The sequence below is a fragment of the Aureobasidium pullulans genome (assembly GCF_000721785.1).
Source record: "Aureobasidium pullulans EXF-150 unplaced genomic scaffold scaffold_26, whole genome shotgun sequence".
Classification (NCBI taxonomy): domain Eukaryota; kingdom Fungi; phylum Ascomycota; class Dothideomycetes; order Dothideales; family Saccotheciaceae; genus Aureobasidium; species Aureobasidium pullulans.
The window spans coordinates 193,560-213,267 of NW_021941046.1; the positions used below are offsets into that span (position 1 = coordinate 193,560).

The window sequence follows — 19,708 nt, forward strand, 5'->3', positions numbered from 1 at the left end:
TGAAGGTCGGTCACTTCTCGAAATGACTGCGGCTCAAGAGGTTTCTTGGCAAGGAAAGATTTCGTAGACCGAACATCGTTGGAACACCATCACACGTTTGATGATAATAAGGTCAACACTTCGGGTTTTCAAGCTCGGTTTTCAAAGACGACACTTTTCAAGTCAATTCGCAGCAATGGCACCCAAGCAACTCAACTTCATCACCGGCAACAAGAACAAGCTAGCCGAAGTGCAAGCAATCCTCGCCCCTACTGGTGTCGACCTCTCAAATCAATCTGTGGACTTGCTCGAGATCCAGGGCACGATTGAGGAGATTTCCAAGGACAAGTGCCGTAGAGCAGCTGACACAGTACGTCGAAGATCACTGGAAGGCGATTTGTGAGAATTTGTATATTAAACTTGAATTTATCTAGGTTGGTGGTCCGGTTCTGGTAGAAGACACATGTCTCTGCTTCGATGCCTTTGACGAACTCCCGGGCCCATACGTGTAAGATGGTCTCCGCCTCAAGTTGCGTCGTTCGTGAGACTGATTAGTCATCTCGATTCAGTAAATGGTTTATGCAGTCGCTCGGTGTCAAGCAATTCCACAAGCTTCTTGCTGGCTTCGAGGACAAGGGTGCTCAGGCCGTGTGTACATTTGCATATTCGGAAGGCCCTGGCCACGAGCCCATTGTTTTCCAAGGAAGGACCAAAGTTTGTCTCCTCGATCAAATTGCGTTCCGCAAAGAGTGCTGACCGGTACGCTAGGGCAAGATTGTCGAGGCTCGTGGACCTACCGACTTCGGTAAGCCTACCAAGTACTTGGTGAGACAAGACGAGACTGACTCAACGTAGGATGGGACGCATGCTTCGAGTACGAGGGCCAGACATATGCTGAGATGGCCAAGGTTGAGAAGAACAAGATCTCGCACCGCGGTAAGGCATTGGCCAAGCTCACCGAGTGGCTCAATGCACACACCGAGTAAGGAGTCCTCGAGAGTCGCGGACAGGACAGTATGTAGAGCAGGCTGGGCTTATCGAGAGCTGTGTTTATGCGTCGGCATGGTCCTTCTTCCAGTTCTCGATCCAAGTTTGAATGCGTTCGAGATTCTCGTCAATCTGGTCGAGATCGTCGCTCTGTAGCTCGACAACGATTTCCTCGTCGTATGAATCACGAGCTTCCTGCAAGAGGACTTCCATGATCTCAGCATCCATGTTTTCGTCGAGCTTCTTGTCGCTGTAGCCACGGCCCTTGAGGCGATCGTAGAGAATGGTGCTGTTGCAGCGAATGACAACCACAAGGTCGATCAAGGATTGAGGGAACATGTCGCAAGCGTGCCAGTCGATGATTTGACCACCGGCCTCGAGGTCGGGTTCAATGGCGTCCAGGAGCTATCGAGGGGTCAGGCAACATGTCGACAGTGTAAAACAGACCCCCGGTTCTTACCTTGTCCTCGTCAACAATGACACTGTTGAGCTCATCGTCAAAGCCGTCCTCGCAATCGCGCTCTTTCACGACCTTGTTGACATTGAGGTGGGTGAGGCCGGTGCTTGATGCGAGCTGCTCGCAATGGGTTGTCTTGCCCACACCAGGGGTTCCAGTAATGATGATGTTCGGTGAGGTGCGCATTTTTTTCGGTTTTGTTTTCTGTTCCAACACAATGTTCCTTGGTCCAAGTTTTGCATGTGAACGAGGGCGAGAAACTTCCCCATTCCCCAGCCTCGGGCCACGAATCGCCGGCTCCCGACCATCGGCCAACCTCACTTTGTCTCATGATGTCGCTTCAAGCTTGCTCTTTCTCGACTCTCTCCACACTGCATTATGCTCAGCCCATCGAGAGATGCATAGTTGAGCTATGCCTGACAGGACTAGCACAGGAGGCATTCTTGATGACTCTTTGACAACAGTAGTGCGCATCCTGGCGCACGAGCGATCAACGATCAATGTGATTGTGATTTCTGTGGAACCAGCAGCTCTCAGATCGTGCATTGCTACAAGCTTGTCTTGTTTGTCTGGCTCTATCCTCCCCCTATGCAAATTACTGTCACGCGGGGCGAAGCTTTAACCCAACCACCTCAACTTCAACACACGATAACAACACAACTACGCTATGCCTCGAGGCTCCGATTACATCGATAAGAAGCGCGCGGCCGCGCTAATCATGTTCCTTATTTATCGCGCACCTTAGTTAGAAGTTGAGGCCACAACAGGGGTCTCAAAATTGGCGATCCGGTAGCTAGCTTCGCGCGCGCGCCGCGACCTAAACACCGACGTATAATCTATAGAATCGCTCATTCGTTTCATACGTGTTAAGAGGAAGCAACGAACTGGCCGTAAACGACGTTCAAACCTAGGAGATCAACTATCTATAGAGATTTAACACGGTATAGAGGTCTATTCGTCGCATTACCTACCTGCCGCCGCTGATTTCTATCTTCGCGATCGATAGACATTTAGAATCGTAGATCTAGAGGTACTACCCTTCGATGCGAAGCAAGTCTACAACATTATAAGAAGCTAGGAACACTTAAAGGCCGATCTATAACAAAACAAGCCTATCGAGCGTAAGAGGGAGATCCGAAGGATAGAGCTTACATAAGCTGCTATTCACGCGCGTTATAACTATTGTAAGGACTTAGAAACAGAGCTAGATAAGATAATTATTATATGCTGCGATAAGAAGGAGCACGAGTTTGGTAGCTCTATAATTAGCCGTCGAAATCTGCCCCGAGGACGTTCAAAAAAGGGCTACAAAAACCAGGCTCCTAAGGCCTTCGGTATAGAGCAATAGGCAGCTGCCTATAGAGATGATACCTCTATTATAAGGCCATTTGCTGCCTTCTATCCTGCAGATGAATAGGACCTCTCTATACAGCTAGAAGAGGTCAAAAAGCTAAATAAGCTAGCTAGAGATAAAGTAGATAAGGTCCGCGTAAGGGCACGTACTCCTAGCACCTCTAGAATTTGCTAAACTTAAGTCTAAGAATCAAGAGATTACTCAAATAAGAGAGCACAAATAGAGAGAGGCTAGAAACAAGAGGGTAGGCCCTAGAAACAAGACCCTAGAGCAGCATTAGCTATATAATAAAGAGCACGCCAAAAAGAGTCTTAAGAACGTGGATTTCATCTAGATTACCCTTACTATATACATGCAGTACTTGTTCCCTTATTATCACCAGATTAAGGCGAATAATCCAGACGAGGAAGTACTTATTGTAGAGGATAACGACAGGTCTTATATTAAGGCTAGGGACTTACTTAAACATGAGATCAAACAGCAGGGAATTCGCTTCGCAGATTGTAGGCCAAACTTACTAGATCTTAACCTTATCGAGGCATTACACTACGATCAAAACAAAAGGCTTGAACCATTAAAATTCAAGGTCAGAGATGCGCAGAAACCAACGCGCGATATAGCCGAGGAGGCCATAAGATCGGTGTAGTAGAGCGACGAATTCAGTCGTATCGTACGGGCGCGAACTCGTCGCGAGGCATAGCGAGCTGTATGTGAACGTTATATAAACGCTCATGGATCAAACCATTACAACGACGACGTGTATATACAGTCAGATAGCGACTCAGATAGCTCCAATTAAGCAGGGGTGGTGGCCGCGGAGGTGGCCGAAGCCTCCCCGCGTGACAGTAATTTGCATAGGGGGAGGATACGCTTGATAATCTCCAACAAATGTTCAATGTCTTCGATGTACCTTGAGCCATATGCACATTTAAAATGGGCAGCAACTTGAACTAGGGTAAGCTACGAAGTTTCACTTCGAAACAACAGTCTATCTCCAGACCATACAACATACGGACATTCGATGTTTGAACCATGTCGATGACCACGTCCGCAAGCATGGGATCAAACAACATATTGCCTCTTCCTATGACCTTGCGCCCAACGGGCATCATGTCGCCTCACCCGAGAGATACTGACAGAGCAACTGAGACTGTAGTCCTGTCGGTGTCACGAATGTGCTCGGGAAGGGTTCTCCTCAGTTTTCAAAATGCAGGCGGCCTGAGCGCGCTAAGAACATGGCGGTCCCATAGTCGGAACTATGTGCCGTCTTGATACATGATATCTGGATGCTGTGACAAGAGAGACATTCGAAACAATGCAAACCCAGAGCCAAGTCGGCCCAAAGGAAGTGCTTGTGCACTTTGATAGAGTCGCCGAATTCAGGGATCAATGTCTGGTCAACATTCGGGCGAGAGCAAGAACACGAGGCTCTATCATGTTCCCAGTGTTTCTCTCGCTTGTGCATCTCACACATACAAAGACATCCGCTCATTAACAGGTCGTGGTACAACACTTATCATTGCTCCGATCACGTGGGATGCTTTTCCGATCATCTACACACTAGAATCCGCGTTCCGAGCAACCACCAGAAACACGCCGTCATCAATTGAACCTCACGATCAAGAGCATAGATCCGTCAGATGTGAACTGAAGATTTGAACGGAATAATCGAGTCGTGGAGATTTCTCTCGACGCATTGATTGGATCAAGAGCAACGAGAGCTGAGGATAAAGCGAGAGGCAAGGAGAAACGCTTCTTGGGGCTAGCCTTGAGCAGCTAGCGGCTGTAGTCGTCACCTGACATATCCAGAGCAGAAAAATGTTGTTAAACCTTACAACTGTCAATCACAGTCAAGCGTGAATACTTTGATTTGTCACCGCGGGATGTCAAATGTCAGAGCAATCGTTGGGTGGATATCACATGGTCATGGGTGTAATTGATGGTTAAAGAAGAAGAGACATAGCTCGGTTGCTCATCTATACAGGTCTACGCAAGCAAAATGGGTTCATGACAATGCTTCGAAACTTTTGAAATCCCTTCGCTCTTTTCGTCCTGTTGGAGAAATCCAACTGCAAACGCTATGCAAACGCTAAAATCAATCGAGGAAAGTGAAAAGGTTGGTGTGAACGACGTTGAGGGCTCTGTTGGCCTCTGCCTCTTCGATCACACATGAAATGTTGATCTCGCTGGCACCCTGAGAGATCATCTCAATGTTGATGCCATTTTCCCCAAGGACGCTGAAGAAGCGACCGCTAATACCAACCATACTACGCAGCTGGCGGCCGACAAGACTAATGACGGCCAAGCCAGGGACAAGGTCGATATCACCCCAGACGCTGAGGTCGTCAACAGCACCCTTGAGGGCAGCAGACTCGATCTGGATCTCCTCAGAATCAGGGCCGGCGCCAGACAAGAGAGCGACCTCAGAGTGCAAGGCCATGGAGACGTGGACCTCGGAGGAGGATATGAGGTCAACAGACAGGTGCCACTTGTCAAGAACAGAAAAGATGGACATGAGGAAGCCGTGGGCACGAGTACGCTTCTTGGAGTGGACGTTAAGCACGGTAATACCGCGCTTGATGGTGACAGCGGTGGGACGCTTGGGACCATCGTGAGTGCTGAGGCTGACCAGGCTGCGGTTGCGGAAAAGAGAAGGCTTCTTCTCCTCCAGATCGTCAGCTTGATCGGGCCAGATGATGGTGCCCTGGTTGCGGGGGTTCTTGACATTCTTGATGCGAATGGGAATGCTGGCTTTGATGACCTGGTCCATGGTGAAGGGGTGAATGACTTCGGACCCATAGAAGGTCAATTCGGCAGCCTCGGAGGGTGTGACCGAGGGCAACAGGCGAGCAGTGGGCACTTTGCGGGGGTCTGCAGTAAAGATGCCATCAACCTCCTTCCAGATCTGCAGTTCCGAGGCACCAATGCCGACAGCAACGAGAGCGGCGCAGAGGTCAGTGTATCCACGACCGATTTGAGTAAGAAGACCGCCAGGGACGTCACCGAAGTAGCCAGTAATAACAGGAACGGCGTCGCCGCAGGCGTGTACGGCCTTTGCGAGGGAGCCAGCCAGGCTGCGGTAGAAGCTGTCGTCAATACGTTCGCCAACTGGGAAGTCGATGACATTGCTCAGGTCGACGTATTGAGCATTGCAGCCGCGATCCTGCAAGACGGCAGTCATGTACAGACAAGACAGCTTCTCGCCCTTAGCGACAATCTTGTCCTCGGTACGCTTGCTGACCTCGGTCAAGTGCTGGGCGGACTCGAGGATCTTGATCAGGCTGTCGCACTCGGCATTAACAGATTCCGAGTAGGTTTCCAGGATCTCTGCAGAAGAGATGGTATCCTTTGCAACGACGATATGGTCGACGCGGATAACATCGACTATGTCGACATATTTGCGCGAGCCAATGCGTTCGGCCTCGCGGGCAGCGCGAAGTAGGCGATTGGTGGTGCCCTCGCTCTTGGTGTAGGTGCTACGCGCAGAGCAGACGATGGCGGTGCGGTGCTCCTTGAGGCTGGCACTATTCGAACATGAGTACTAGGCTTCAGTCCAGAGCGGGCATGCGACGTACATGACAATGTCCTGGGCAATGTCGACAGCAAACTTGCCGACGCTGGTACCGCCAAACTTTTGCACGACCCAATTGCCGCCGCCGGGCAGGTTCTTTTCCTGCTGGTGAGGTATTGACTGTTCGAAACCGTTGGTGTAGGCCATTGTGAAGGTGGTGGGGATGTTGGGGGGTTGGAAGGCTTGTTTGCTGGTGTCTGATTGTCTTGAAGGTGGTTTGTATTGTCCTACAAAGCGAAATTGAGTCACGGTTGAACAAGGCCCATCGGGTGTGCACATGCGCCCCCGATCTCGCTGCGCCCGCCCACTTCGACCTTCTGTCTGAACTCACGACTGCCCCACATCCGACCTCATCAACTTCACCACTGACGCCCAAGGTTCAAATCTTCTACCCTTCCATCTCAATCGATTTCTTTTCCGAGAGTGACCTTACTTTCACCTCGCTACTCGTCACTTTGTCTCGAAGCCGCATGTCACAACCAGTCGTGATTGAAGAACCCCCCCTCAAGAGTCTGAATACAATGGCGGAAACAAAGAATCAAGGCCAACTCCCTCTCTCTCGCCACGTTTTGATATCCTGATACTCAGATTGGCACCAAAGAAAGATCCTGCAATTCAAATCAGAATTTACAAACGCTGCTTGAGCAGAAGCCGGTGTAACTAATTCCTGCCAGTGTATTCAATGCGCTGGCTTGTCTTCGTCAATGGGATTGGTTCTCTTCATTTTTCAATTCGGTCAAACTATGGCCTTCGACGAATCGCAGACGAGATGATCTGCACCCAAGGCGCCCATGTCGACGACTTGGATCGAGTGCATTGAACATTGTTTCACTGAGACTTGTATGACTTCTTTGACATAGATTGGTCTTCACACAACCAAGGCTTGGTAAGTGTGAATCGTAGTCTGGAGTGGTTGAATTGAGGGTCGAGGCTCTCGACCATAGATCATAGGGCGTTCCGGAATCAACACTTTTGTGTGAGAACAGCCCATTGCATTCCATCGTGTGGTCTTCACTTCGTTGTAAGCTGCGAATTCTGCCATCTTCAGTTGTGTTCCTCACTCGAACATTTGATCCAACACCAAGCTGCACAGTTCTCTTTCTCACGTACTCCATTTAAACCTTCAACATCTCACCTTCCTCTGTCAACTCTTCTGTCAGCCACCTACCGTCCACACGTACCACACAACTATTACCAATCATGTCTTACTCATACGCCATGGCTAAGGCTCTTCTGAGCGAGGGCGAGAAGGACCGCATCCTGGCCATGTGGCTTAGCAACGATGATCATGCCGCCAATGTATGTTGAAAGATCTTCAGCACAAGCGTCACAGTCGACTAACCATGTATCAGGTTGACTGGGACAAGGCAACCCAAGCTTTCGGCGCTGCTAGCATTGAGAGCATGAGGGTTTCGTACCGCAATCTTCTCAAGAAGATCGAGAAGGCTGGCGGCAAGACAGGCGTGACTGCCCCTTCCACTACTGGCGACAGTTCCGCTCCTCCCAAGACCCCTAAGGGCAAAGGTGGTCGCCCTCGCAAACGCAAGGCAGAGAGCGCTGGCTCAGACGACGATGAGAATGATGGCATTCTCCAGTCTCTCCGTAAGAAAGTCGCCAAGAACGCTGCCGGTGCCGAAGAAGACGAGGACGAAGACGACGACGCCCCGAAGTCCCTTCGCAAGAAGGCTGCCAAGAACACCACTCGCGCTGAGAACGACGACGACGATGATGAAGCCTCTGTCAAGACTCCCAAGAAGCCCGGTCGTCCTCGCAAGACCCCCGTCAAGGCCACCAAGAAGACCGCTGTCGGCAAGGCTGGAACTGAGGAGGACATGGCTCACAACATCAACGTCGCTTCTGACAAAGTTGAGCCTGATCAGGACGATGAGAAGCTCTTCAAGACCGTCAAGCAGGAGGAGGAGGACTCGGAGGTCTAGAGATTTCGATGCACTCGCTCAGACTGGCGTAACTGGTTCGGCGTCCTACTGATCCAACCCTGAAATATGGCAGTCTGCTGGCTACCTGACTCTGGTGTTTGCCGGGCACGAGAAACGATACGAGACGGTGGAGGCCGACCGTAGAGACATCAGGAAGACGCTGTAGTCTCTTGGAGAGGCTCTTTATCCTTCTAGTCGCAACTGTGGCTTACTGCCCACAGAAAAGACACCTACTTTATGACGATGCAAGTATTTCCTCACCAACACGGCCTTTTCTGTTACATCTTGCAGTATTATGTGATGACTCTGTTCAGTTCCATTTCGCGATGACATGAACTGATGTTGATGGACCGTGAATGCGGAGATGGTCCTTTACCTTGGTCACTGCAGAAGACGTCGACAGAGTTCAGTTGCGTCTCGCAGCGTTGATCGAACAGCAGCGCGAACCATCGTGAGCGCCATCATAAATTCTTGTGAGACACCGTAATTGTGGACACTGTAGTGTAGAGTGCGTAAACAACAGTAACACGGTGAAGTTGTTGCACGGCGGTCCCTTGATTCTCGCTTCACTTTGAGAATTGTAGAGTTGCGGCCTCGACGCCAAGACGCTAGCCGGCTAAGTTCTCGGCGCACTTTGACGCCCACACGAAATCGGCGAGCTCGAATTCCCTTCCACTGAACGGAGCGACTAATCGTGAGACGACCGACAACACCTACTCGACACTCGCCGGGACAATCCAAATCGACACAAAATGCCATCCGAGCAAGGTCACCGCCGTGAGTTTCCCTGAGATCTGGTGTCTGGTTTCGCGAAGGCGCCAGTTGCTGGACGAATGTTGAATGTCATGAAGGATTGTCTGCTAACACACTCCCAGTCTACGTCAAGTGAGTACTGAATCCGAACCGCTGTTTTCTCTTCATCTACAACTCTATCGCTCTTCTCGAACCGATCGCTATCCGTACATCTCGAACAATGTCCAAAACAATACACATTTTCCCCTCAGCAAAACAGGCGACGCATCGCAACGAATATTTATTGACCTCTATCGCGCAGGGGACGTCACCTCAGCTACCAGAGAGGCAAGCGCAACACCAACCCCAACACCAGCTTGATCAAGATTGAGGGTGTCGACGACTCCAAGGCCGCCACCTTCTACCTCGGAAAGAAGGTCGCCTTCGTCTACCGCGCCTCTAAGGAGGTCCGCGGCTCCAAGATCAGAGTCATGTGGGGCAAGGTCACCCGCGCTCACGGTACATATTTCCTGGAAAGCAGAAAGAGTCAAGGAGTCAATCTGACAGATATTCACAGGCAACTCTGGTGTCGTCCGCGCTCAGTTCCGCAACAACCTCCCTCCCCGTTCGTTCGGTGCCACCGTCCGCGTCATGCTTTACCCTTCATCGATATAAGTGCGGTAACGACGGATTCGATGGGATTACGAGCATGATCAAGTGTCGCAGCGGTGTTGGTTTGCAGTCAACCTGGTCTCTATGACAAACCAGTGGTTCAAAAGGAGGCGTTTTCTCAGTCTGGGAAGGGAAGCTGCCGACTAGTTTCATGTCCACAAAAGAATCGCAAAAGCCTCCCGGCATGGCGCAATAGCCATGATGAGATAACCTGGTCCCGTCGTCTCGAAAATTTTCACGTTCCAAATTCATTTACAGCCTCAGCGTGATGTGGTTAAGAATGTGATTGTACAGTGGAGTAACGGATGCTAGAATGGGCTATGAAAGCAGCACGAATACATTCAAGTAAACACGACCAAAGGACAGACTAAAACACGCTATTTAACATGTAATCATATGTGCTGGGCCACGAGTGTCAAACTACGCACTACGCACAGAGGCATGCGGAGGGCGTGGGCTCTCGGGTTTGGATAAAAGATAGCCCCGGACTGTTTCCTAAAAAGGCAGGCTTATCGTCATGGCCCGCCGACCCGTCCGCCGCGCGACTTTGCTGGAAACGCTTTCTTTTTGCTCCTCGCGACTGGCCATTCTCTCGTCTGCATAGTGACAATCGTTACCATTGTCGCTCCCTGGACAGACTGTACCTGCTATGGAGAGGAACACTTCGAGAAGTCGCCGGCGCTCGTCCGTCACGGTAGACGATGATACAGCCAGCCGCCGACATAACTTTTACCGGCGCGAGTCGAACATGAGCGAGTGAGTATGCCCTTGGGCAGTCTGTATGCCGTTTGAGCTCACACAAGGAACAGGGTTAGCTTCCTCAGCAATGTTGGCATGGCCAACGACGAAATCTTCTCAGGTCCCATGTCTGAGAGTGTGCCCACTGCCAACAGCTCTTTCGCTCACCGTCGTTCGCGCGCAGACTCGACTACCAGCTTCACCTACTACGATGACCAGGATGAGGATCGTGACATCTCCGACGAAGAGTGGCTCCAAGAAGAAGCCATCATCGATGAAGAAGCTGAGCTGGAAGAAGGCCATGCTGATATCGAGGACGGTAATGCCTTTGCGGAGCCCGACATGGACCTGGAATCCAATCATCGTCCTTCTCTACACAGCCGTAAATCTTCTGGCTACTCCAGATCATCTGCACGCAGCCCACTTCTGCGGCGCCGTCGTTCCTCCGACACGGACAGAAGCGTCCGCAGTGGTCACGGATCGGGCGGAAGGTTGAGCCAGAAAATTTATATTCAAAATGAGGATATGACCATCGTCGTCGCCGGATTCAAGACTTCTGTTCTTGGTTACGCTATTTACCTCTGCATTTCCATCTGTACTCTTGGACTTGGTTTTCTGTTGTTTCGCTGGCTGCCACGATGGCGCGTGCGCTTGACTGGCTCTCCCACCGCCCTGCACAAGTGCGATTGGTTGGTTATTGAGAATCAGTGGAATGAGATGGTTGTCCAGCAATTGAGCAAGCAGAGTTTCGACATGCCTCTGTCCTCGGTCTTTGGTATGCCAGGCAAAGGTAAAATGCGCGAATTTGACGAGTACAACGATCCTATCCTGGACGAACTTCGCATCATGGACTACCGCTACATTCGTTTCTGCTTCCACCCCTTCAAGGACAAGTTCATTCTTGGAAACACCTGGCAAGATCCTGCCTGGACAGATGTTGTCACCATCCGTGCGGGTATCGATGGTGAAGAGCAAGAAAACCGCGAGCGTATCTTCGGCAAGAACATGATCGATATCGAGCAGAAGTCGATTGGCCAACTTCTCGTTGATGAAGCTCTGCATCCTTTCTACATCTTCCAGATTGCCAGTCTGTTCCTCTGGTCTGTGGACGAATACTACTACTATGCTGCCTGCATTTTTGTCATCTCGATTGTGAGTATTGCATCAACATTGGTTGAAACAAGAGCGACCATGGCACGTCTCCGTGAGATTTCGCGTTTCGAATGCGACATCCGTGTTCTCAGAAGTGGTTTCTGGCGTTATGTTCAGTCTTGCGATCTTGTTCCAGGAGACGTCTATGAGATTACAGACCCGAATCTCTCGCAGTTCCCTTGCGACAGTCTTTTACTTTCTGGTGACTGCATTGTCAACGAGAGTATGCTCACTGGAGAATCCGTACCTGTTTCCAAGGTTCCGACGACTGACGAATCTCTGGAACTCCTCGATTTGAGCGCTTCATCTATCCATCCCGAGGTTGCGAGAAACTTCTTGTTCAGTGGTACTAAAATTATTCGCGCACGCAGGCCGCAGGAGGACAAGAGTGATGAAGCCGCTGCTCTTGCGCTTGTCGTTCGCACAGGTTTCAATACTACCAAAGGAGCACTGGTTCGCTCCATGCTTTTCCCTAAGCCATCTGGATTCAAATTCTACCGAGACTCTTTCCGCTACATTGCAGTCATGGCGGGAATTGCCATGGTTGGCTTTGTTGCTTCATTCATCAACTTTGTTCGCCTTGGGCTTGCCTGGCATCTCATCGTTGTCCGAGCACTGGATCTCATCACTATTGTCGTCCCACCTGCGCTACCTGCTACGCTCACAATCGGTACCAATTTTGCTCTGTCTAGACTGAAGAAGAAGTACATCTTCTGCATCAGTCCTCAAAGAGTGAACGTTGGCGGCAAACTCGACGTGGTATGCTTTGACAAGACTGGCACTTTAACCGAGGATGGTCTCGACGTACTCGGAACTCGTGTAGTACATCGACCTGCGAACAGATTCAGCGACATCCTCAACGACTCTACCGCCCTTCTTCCTGGAGCCACTTATGAGCGCGACCCTACAGTCGACTACAACGCAAACAAGGCAATCTTGTACACTATGGCTACTTGCCATTCTCTACGGATCGTCGATGACGAGTTCGTCGGTGACCCTCTGGACCTCAAGATGTTCCAGTTCACTGGCTGGCAATACGAAGAAGGCTCCGAGCGACCCGGCGCCACCGATGAGGACGACCAAAACTCTCTTTCGCCCTCTGTAGCCCGCCCCCCACCTGGAATGGAACTTGATCTGGATGAAGACGAAACCTCCCCTAATAACAAGCGTCCAATTGAACTCGGTGTTCTCAAGTCCTTTGAGTTCGTCTCTCAGTTGAGACGTGCGAGTGTTGTCGTTCGTCAATTCGGTGACCCAAGTGGTAACGTCTACGTCAAGGGTGCTCCCGAATGTATGAAGGAGATCTGCCGTCCTGACAGCTTCCCTCCGGACTACGAAGAGCTGCTTAGTTACTACACACATCGTGGTTTCCGTGTTATTGCTTGTGCAACTAAACATATTTTCAAGCTCAACTGGTTGAAGGTGCAGAAAATGAAGCGTGAAGAGGCAGAATCAAACCTCGAGTTTGTTGGTTTCATCATCTTCGAGAACAAGCTCAAGCCAACCACGACCGGCATCATTGAAGAGCTTCGGGACGCCAACATCCGCACTGTGATGTGCACTGGCGACAATATCCTGACTGCCATCAGTGTTGCCAGGGAATGTAACTTGATTGACAGATCTGCTCATTGTTTCGTGCCGCACTTCGTCGAAGGCGACTCGAGGACAGCGCTATCCCGTTTGAGCTGGGAAAGCGTGGATAACCCAGCCTATCAGCTTGACGACAATACTCTTAAGCCATTGCCTCCGCCTGCCGAACACGACTCCTCATTGCCTTATGACGTTTCGAACCTGCGCAACTACTCTATCGCAGTCAGTGGTGATGTCTTCCGCTGGCTCGTCGACTTCGCTTCGCCAAAGGTCCTTCGTGAGATGCTTGTCTGTGGTCAGGTGTTTGCACGCATGTCCCCTGATGAGAAGCATGAACTAGTGGAGAAACTTCAGAGCATTGACTACTGCTGTGGATTCTGCGGAGATGGTGCCAACGACTGTGGTGCTCTCAAGGCCGCAGATGTGGGCATCTCACTCTCGGAGGCAGAAGCTTCGGTTGCTGCGCCCTTCACAAGTCGTATTTTCGACATCTCTTGCGTGCCAGAGGTCATCCGTGAAGGAAGAGGAGCGTTGGTCACAAGTTTCAGCTGCTTCAAGTACATGTCTTTGTACTCGGCTATTCAGTTCACCTCCGTGAGCTTCCTCTATGCTTCTGCATCTAACCTCGGAGACTTCCAGTTCTTGTTCATTGACTTGGCTCTCATTCTTCCAATTGCCATCTTTATGGGTTGGACTGGTCCATACCCCGTTCTCTCTAAGAAGAGGCCTACCGCCAGCTTGGTCTCACGTAAGGTCCTTACTCCTCTTCTCGGTCAGATCATCATTTGTGTCTTGACTCAACTCGTTGGGTGGGAAATCGTGCAACGCCAACCTTGGTATCAGCCACCAGTTCTGGACAAGGAACATTCCAACTCGCAAAACTCACAAAACACAACACTCTTCCTCATTTCTTGCTTCCAGTACATTCTTTCGGCGATTGTGCTCAGCGTCGGCCCTCCTTTCCGGCAATCTATGACACAAAATCGTAAGTCTAATAGTTTCTCAAGTCTTTTGTATCACTTGCTAACAAGTCAACAGTGCCGTTCGTCATTACTATGGTCGTAGCTGTTGGAGTATCTGCCTATATGCTGTTCGACCCTGCTCCATGGCTCGTCGATCTGATGGAGCTGACGGACATGTCAATAAGCTTCCAGGTGTTCATCTTGGTACTTGCCATCGGAGGCTTCGCCTGTTCGTACCTCGCTGAGAGAGTCGTGTTCCCTCCTCTTTCAAAGTGGATCGGTAAAGCGAATGCCAAACTACGACCAAGCCACCAGAAGAAGAGAAAGGAGTACAAGCTCATTGCGGAGAGCATGCGCATCTAAGGTTGACAAACGAAGCCAGAGGCTTTCATAGATAGATGAATGGCTATAGTTCCATTGTATAGAGTACACATATGCGCAAAGCGTTCAGCGGACGATTTTGGACGAGCACATGTGTTCGAGCTGTCCTGACACAGTGACTGTTCAGTGTTCGTTGTCGTGAGATTGTGGTAGACGTCATGGCAGAGGGTATCAGGACTTCGCGACTCATCAGTTTCGACGTCGTCTGCTCCTTCCCGCTCCATGCTTTGTACTTCCTCGTCAGTAAGATACCACATCGAGTCTGTACTGTATCTGATATGTCTTTAGCTGTGGAAAGAAGCATCAGCGTCGAACCTCCCCTTTCCACCGTCAAACTTGTCCTATAATATGATTGCAAAAACGTATGGGATCTTTGTCGTATCAGAGTACCTGTCCAGTAAGAGCGAGGAAGACACAAATGTCAATTAACCTCTAAAGTAATGGCGCGATCCAGCAATTACTGTGAGTCTTTTGAGGGGATGTATCCGGCAGACCGGACCATCATTTTGATGATCGTTGCTGAAAAGATGAATAAATGTCTAGACTTATATGCTATGTCTCAACAAGTCCTTTCTACGAGCGGATCAGTGTACAAGTATCAAAATGTTTGGTGGTCATGGAGGTTGCAAGTGTGCGTGTGTGGCACTGACAGGGTGACCCAACTAACATCCACCTCGTAGAAGAGGTCTGACCAATATTACTTGGAGAAAGCACGAATTATGCATGTACTTTCGGGGTGAATGGAACTGCTTGAGATCGTATATTGGAGGCTGGTGGAGCATCGAGGTATGAGCTATGAGATCCAATATTGATTCAAAAATTTACTCATGGGTGGGTATACACGACAAGTGATGCTTACAAGAACTCGACAAGAACCGATCGAATCAGGCCTTGACAGAAACGCTGAGACCAGTGACTGCAATTCTAGTCGCCATTACTAGGAGTGCGCCGCCCAGAAGAGTGGCGCCAGCAAACACTTGCATGCCCACCCAATTACCGCTCTCCACGAGGAGACCCGCGATCGGCGTTCCAATGAGAATGCCAAAGGATGCACAGAATGTATTCATTCCCATCCTGCCACCAACGGTGCCGAGGTCTTTGGTTATTGAGGCAATGGTGGTGGGCTGCAGACTGACAAAGGCACCCGACAGTGCACCGTAGAGCAAAGCCCAAATGATCAGACCACCAGCCGCGTGGTGTATGGCTATCCAGCAGAATCCAAGCGTACTTGCACACAGCGTGCAAAAGCCAAGTACGTTCAAGGCACCAACTCTGTCAGCAACAAGGCCGGGCACAATCCGACCAGCAATCGATCCAGCGCTCATGATGGGTAACAGGTAGAAGGAAAGTGTTTCGTCCAAGCCCGACTTTTCGCTAGCGTATGCCGAGATGTAAAAGAAGGGAATATATAGCCCTGTGAAGCCAACGAAGCTGGCCAGGTTGAACAGGGCATAAGCGGGCTCTTTGAACGCCGCGAAATCAAGCAGCTTTCTGCGTGTCTTGGGAAAAGTGCGAGCCTTGATGCAGGAACATGGAACCAGCAGTGTTCCAAAAGCAATGAATCCAAGGACACGAGTAGCCCATTCAAATCCGATTTGAGGCTCGAGACGATGGAAGACAATTGGGTAAATTACACCACCGAGACTGCTACCTGACGCCGCAATGCCCATAGCAAAGGCCTTCTTGGTGGTGAAATAGGAAGGAACGATCGCGATCGAAGGTAGGAAGAGGCATCCAGCTCCGAGCCCAACGCAAATGCCTTGAGCTAACATGAGCTGCCAGTACTCGGAGCATAAACTTGTCATCATCATACCGAAGACTACAAGGATGGTGCCAAGAATGATCAAGAACCGAGGGTGGCCGTAGTCGTAGACGGGTCCGGCAAACACAGTCGCACTGCAAAGCAGAAAAGCTTGGATTGATCCGATCCAGGAAATGTCCGAGTTACTCACATCTGGTATGAGGGCACTGCTGTAAAAGTCCTGGAATACACCAAATGCATTCACAAAACCCCACGCTGACATAAAGCACATGAAGCCAGACAAGACCTGTAGCCATGCAGTGAATCCGCCATTCGGTATCGTCGAAGCAGGGGAGTTTTCCAGTACGAATTCCTTCGATTGAGGTTTGACTTTGTGATCCAGCATGCCATTTTCTGGAGAAGATCCAGTCTGATACTGTTCCTGATCCGAGGATAGTTGTGAAGAGTCAAACTCAGACTTGACCTCTGATTTGATCGATGATGTGCTCGATTGTCGAGATGCCATCGTAAAAGATTGTTAGGCTTGGTTACCAGAGAATCAACCAGATTGCTGAGATGAAGAAGCTGGGCACGTAGTCAACAAAGAGCTTGCAAGCACTCGCAGAGATAAACATATTTATCAGGCCAGACGCCTTGCAACTGCCATCGACAACAGCCGTGATCTTGTTATACAGAAGCCGGCATTGAAGCTCATGAGAGCAAGACCGAAGTGCTCCCATTCATCTCGATAGAAGTTGCCAGTGACTTGGTAGGGATCCACTCCGGATCGCACGCGTTTTGGATTTTCGGGACTGCGACACATGATAGCGGTTACTGGCAGACGGTTGTCTATGCTCACTCTGGTACAAGGGCTACAGTGTGTGTAAAGGAAGAGAGCGGACCCCCCACTCTCTTGACTCAGAATCATTTGACATGATGAGGTTCCCTCAAGACTTGTGTCGAGTGGTTGAAAGGTGCGAAAAAGGGAAAGTTGCAGCAATGACCACTTGTGGGCTAGCCGGCGATCGTTTCGGGATGGCGTCGGGAAAAGCCTTAACCCAAAGCGTCAAAAACATGTGCCGAGCGAGGAGAGTCGAGAAGCAAGAAACATGCTCGCGAGAATGTCACGCCAGAGCTCTCGTGAGATCTCGGCAATTATGGCATTTTTGTTTTTCGGATAGACACATCGGCAAAGTTTTAGGATGGGTTTGACGGATCATGAATTTGAAGGGTATTCGGTTCTGCTCATTGTCATTTTGCTCGTGATACAACTGTCTATGCTACGGCGCCATTCTCACGGGCCAATACTAGTCCCTTGATGAATCCGTTGGACACCGCTCCGGGGGAAGACACGAGATGAAGCATTCGTCTGTTTTTCTCAACACCACTGCTGTTGATTACGTCGCTTGTCGTAGGGTATCTTCTTTATTTCTTGGTTCTGTCGGCGAGCTCACCAGTGGCAGGGAGCTTGGGAGCAGCGCCTCCCTTGGTCTTTGCCTCGCCCTTGGCCTTCAAGCTGGTGGAGTCCTTAGGAAGCTCCTTGGTGAAGGGCAGGAACTCAGGCTGACCGGGAATGTACTTCTGGAGGACCTTGGGAACGTTGATGCCTTCTTCGGTCTGGTAGTTCTCGAGGACACAGCACAAGGCTCTCTCGGTAGCGCAAAGAGTGGAGTTGAGAGCGTGGACGTAGGACTTTTGGTAGCTCGAATCGGTCTGCTTCTTCTGGCCGTAACGGATCTCAAGCTCGCGAGTCTGGTAATCGAGACAGTTGGAGCATGAGACCAGCTCCTTGTACTCGCCCTGGAAGGGGAACCAAGCCTCGAGATCGTACTTCTTCGAGGCAGCGTTGTTGAGAGCGCCGGAGACGATGGCAACGACGCGGTAGGGGAGGCCGAGGGACTTGTAGAACTCTTCGGATGTGTCGATCATGCGGTCAAAGTGCTCCCATGACTCTTCGGGCTTGCAGAAGATGAACTGCTCGATCTGAAGACATAGTCAGTAAGAGGGAAACGGGCCGCGCTAAAGATCTATATACCTTTTCGAACTGGTGAACACGGAAAATGCCCCAGGCATCCTTTCCGTGCGAACCAGCCTCCTTTCTGAAGCAAGTGCTGTAGCCAGCGTACTTGATGGGCAGGTCCTTGTCTTGTAGCCACTCAGACTCGTGGAGAGCGGACAGAGGTTGCTCAGAGGTTGCGATCAGGTACTTGTCCGTGTCCTTGGAGCCATCCTCGGTGACCTTGTACAGCTCCTCGTCGAATTGCTCAAGCTGGGCAGTCTTTGCCATGGCCTCGCGGTTCATGAAGAAAGGAGGCATGTTGGGCTTGTATCCCTTGTTGAACAGAAACTCAAGACCATAGTTGATGAGAGCAAGGTTAAGGAAGAGACCGTAGCCGGTCAAGCAGTATCCTCTGTGGCCGGCAACCTTGACACCACGCTCGGGGTCGTAGCCATCCAGACGGGTGAGAACCTCATGGTGGGAAAGGCAGTCCTTCTTTGTGACCTCAACACCCTCAGGCTTCCAGTCGCGAATCAGCTGGTTGTTGTCCTCGTTGTCGCTGACAGGCACGGATTCGTGGACGTAGTTGCCAATTGACTTTGCCTTCTTAAGCAGAGCAGCGTGCATCTCCTTGGTGGTTTCCTCCTGCTGCTTGTGACGGGCTGCGAGCTCGTCCTTCTTCTTGAGCAGGTCATCGGCGTTGCCCTTGGCCTTCTTGATCTGTCCAATCTCTTTCTGCAGCGCGTTCTGCTCGGTCTTGATCTGGTTTGCAGCATATTGGGCTATACACACTCAGCGTCAGTGCCAATCACTAAGCCGGATGTGACAGAGCCTACACTTTCTGTGGTCCTCGAACATGGCAATGACCTCGTCAACTACCTCCTCGGGTGCATGACGTCTACGCTGACTCTCCTTGATCTTCTTGACATCGCCACCGCGCTCGGCGATAAAGTCGTTGATGTCCAACATGGTTGCGTTCTGTGTTTGTGAAGAGTGGACAGCGTTTCTTTTCCTTTGCGCCTAACTGAGGGGCATCCATAAATTGTCGACTCATGCTTCGCCAAGCCCTTGAGTCATTGTTGCCAACACGATGTTGCCAATCAAGTGAAGCTGATGCTCATCAGTGAACTTTTTGTCGACAATTAATGAGTACAGTGTTTACGTGTGTATATCTTAACATCAGACAGCCACCCGTCATTACCCTCCAACCCTCACTCCGACTGTACAATCCTCCCCGAAGCCCTCTTTGATCGTTACTTGATCTCCGGCAGCGCTCTGCGCGCTTTTTTCCCGGCGCTTGACTCTGATCACCCTCCTCACTTCTGGCATGGTTCGCTACGCTCTCCGACACGTTCCAAGCTAGGAAGCTTGTCTGAATGGTCTCCGGCTGGATCAACTAGGGCAGACGCAATCTTGGTCTCGACCCTGTAGCTATTGATGAGGAAGGTGTTGCTTT

General features: G+C 50.6%; 8 protein-coding genes across 8 annotated transcripts; 4 read left to right on the top strand and 4 right to left on the bottom strand.

Moving 5' to 3' along the window:
- Positions 1–175: 175 nt before the first annotated feature.
- On the top strand, positions 176–965 carry M438DRAFT_339066 (Ham1-like protein; the record flags this gene model as incomplete). The annotated part of the gene is made up of 5 exons (XM_029904183.1): positions 176–349; positions 414–487; positions 549–693; positions 748–784; positions 835–965. The coding sequence occupies 5 exons, from the start codon at positions 176–178 to the stop codon at positions 963–965; spliced, it is 561 nt and encodes a 186-aa protein (XP_029756452.1).
- On the bottom strand, positions 550–1,639 carry M438DRAFT_349009 (P-loop containing nucleoside triphosphate hydrolase protein). The gene is made up of 2 exons (XM_029906287.1): positions 1,427–1,639; positions 550–1,371 (listed from the first exon to the last, which is right to left on the bottom strand). Exons 1-2 carry the CDS (start codon positions 1,607–1,609, stop codon positions 1,030–1,032), a joined length of 525 nt encoding a protein of 174 aa, XP_029756453.1. The 5' UTR covers positions 1,610–1,639; the 3' UTR covers positions 550–1,029.
- Positions 1,640–4,720: 3,081 nt separating this feature from the next.
- On the bottom strand, positions 4,721–6,563 carry M438DRAFT_349012 (aspartate kinase). The gene is made up of 2 exons (XM_029906288.1): positions 6,353–6,563; positions 4,721–6,301 (listed from the first exon to the last, which is right to left on the bottom strand). Exons 1-2 carry the CDS (start codon positions 6,493–6,495, stop codon positions 4,873–4,875), a joined length of 1,572 nt encoding a protein of 523 aa, XP_029756454.1. The 5' UTR covers positions 6,496–6,563; the 3' UTR covers positions 4,721–4,872.
- A 993-nt stretch (positions 6,564–7,556) lies between these two features.
- Positions 7,557–8,476, top strand: M438DRAFT_114021 (uncharacterized protein). The gene has a single exon (XM_029898717.1). It carries the CDS (start codon positions 7,650–7,652, stop codon positions 8,283–8,285), a length of 636 nt encoding a protein of 211 aa, XP_029756455.1. The 5' UTR covers positions 7,557–7,649; the 3' UTR covers positions 8,286–8,476.
- Positions 8,477–9,130: 654 nt separating this feature from the next.
- Positions 9,131–9,692, top strand: M438DRAFT_377632 (60S ribosomal protein L33-A; the record flags this gene model as incomplete). Its single annotated transcript, XM_029908750.1, has 3 exons — positions 9,131–9,174; positions 9,340–9,536; positions 9,595–9,692. 3 exons carry the CDS (start codon positions 9,131–9,133, stop codon positions 9,690–9,692), a joined length of 339 nt encoding a protein of 112 aa, XP_029756456.1.
- A 731-nt stretch (positions 9,693–10,423) lies between these two features.
- M438DRAFT_304702 (uncharacterized protein) lies at positions 10,424–14,806 on the top strand. Its single transcript, XM_029902195.1, has 2 exons — positions 10,424–14,154; positions 14,208–14,806. The coding sequence occupies exons 1-2, from the start codon at positions 10,524–10,526 to the stop codon at positions 14,492–14,494; spliced, it is 3,918 nt and encodes a 1,305-aa protein (XP_029756457.1). The 5' UTR covers positions 10,424–10,523; the 3' UTR covers positions 14,495–14,806.
- A 590-nt stretch (positions 14,807–15,396) lies between these two features.
- Positions 15,397–16,659, bottom strand: M438DRAFT_282125 (MFS general substrate transporter; the record flags this gene model as incomplete). The annotated part of the gene is made up of 1 exon (XM_029901286.1): positions 15,397–16,659. One exon carries the CDS (start codon positions 16,657–16,659, stop codon positions 15,397–15,399), a length of 1,263 nt encoding a protein of 420 aa, XP_029756458.1.
- Positions 16,660–17,496: 837 nt separating this feature from the next.
- On the bottom strand, positions 17,497–19,256 carry M438DRAFT_304712 (seryl-tRNA synthetase). Its single transcript, XM_029902196.1, has 3 exons — positions 19,089–19,256; positions 18,289–19,034; positions 17,497–18,236 (listed from the first exon to the last, which is right to left on the bottom strand). Exons 1-3 carry the CDS (start codon positions 19,219–19,221, stop codon positions 17,679–17,681), a joined length of 1,437 nt encoding a protein of 478 aa, XP_029756459.1. The 5' UTR covers positions 19,222–19,256; the 3' UTR covers positions 17,497–17,678.
- Between the last annotated feature and the right edge of the window lie 452 nt (positions 19,257–19,708).

What these genes read in the sequence shown, in the direction of transcription:
- M438DRAFT_349009 (XM_029906287.1), bottom strand. Translation starts at nt 1,609, where the DNA reads ATGCGCACCTCACCGAACATCATCATTACTGGAACCCCTGGTGTGGGC. An exon ending in TCATTGTTGACGAGGACAAG is followed by an intron (nt 1,372 to 1,426) that starts GTAAGAACCGGG and finishes ACCCCTCGATAG; the next exon opens with CTCCTGGACGCCATTGAACC.
- M438DRAFT_349012 (XM_029906288.1), bottom strand. Translation starts at nt 6,495, where the DNA reads ATGGCCTACACCAACGGTTTCGAACAGTCAATACCTCACCAGCAGGAA. An exon ending in ATTGCCCAGGACATTGTCAT is followed by an intron (nt 6,302 to 6,352) that starts GTACGTCGCATG and finishes ATGTTCGAATAG; the next exon opens with TGCCAGCCTCAAGGAGCACC.
- M438DRAFT_114021 (XM_029898717.1), top strand. Translation starts at nt 7,650, where the DNA reads ATGTTGAAAGATCTTCAGCACAAGCGTCACAGTCGACTAACCATGTAT.
- M438DRAFT_304702 (XM_029902195.1), top strand. Translation starts at nt 10,524, where the DNA reads ATGGCCAACGACGAAATCTTCTCAGGTCCCATGTCTGAGAGTGTGCCC. An exon ending in GCAATCTATGACACAAAATC is followed by an intron (nt 14,155 to 14,207) that starts GTAAGTCTAATA and finishes ACAAGTCAACAG; the next exon opens with TGCCGTTCGTCATTACTATG.
- M438DRAFT_304712 (XM_029902196.1), bottom strand. Translation starts at nt 19,221, where the DNA reads ATGTTGGACATCAACGACTTTATCGCCGAGCGCGGTGGCGATGTCAAG. An exon ending in GTTCGAGGACCACAGAAAGT is followed by an intron (nt 19,035 to 19,088) that starts GTAGGCTCTGTC and finishes GAGTGTGTATAG; the next exon opens with CCCAATATGCTGCAAACCAG. An exon ending in GTGTTCACCAGTTCGAAAAG is followed by an intron (nt 18,237 to 18,288) that starts GTATATAGATCT and finishes CTATGTCTTCAG; the next exon opens with ATCGAGCAGTTCATCTTCTG.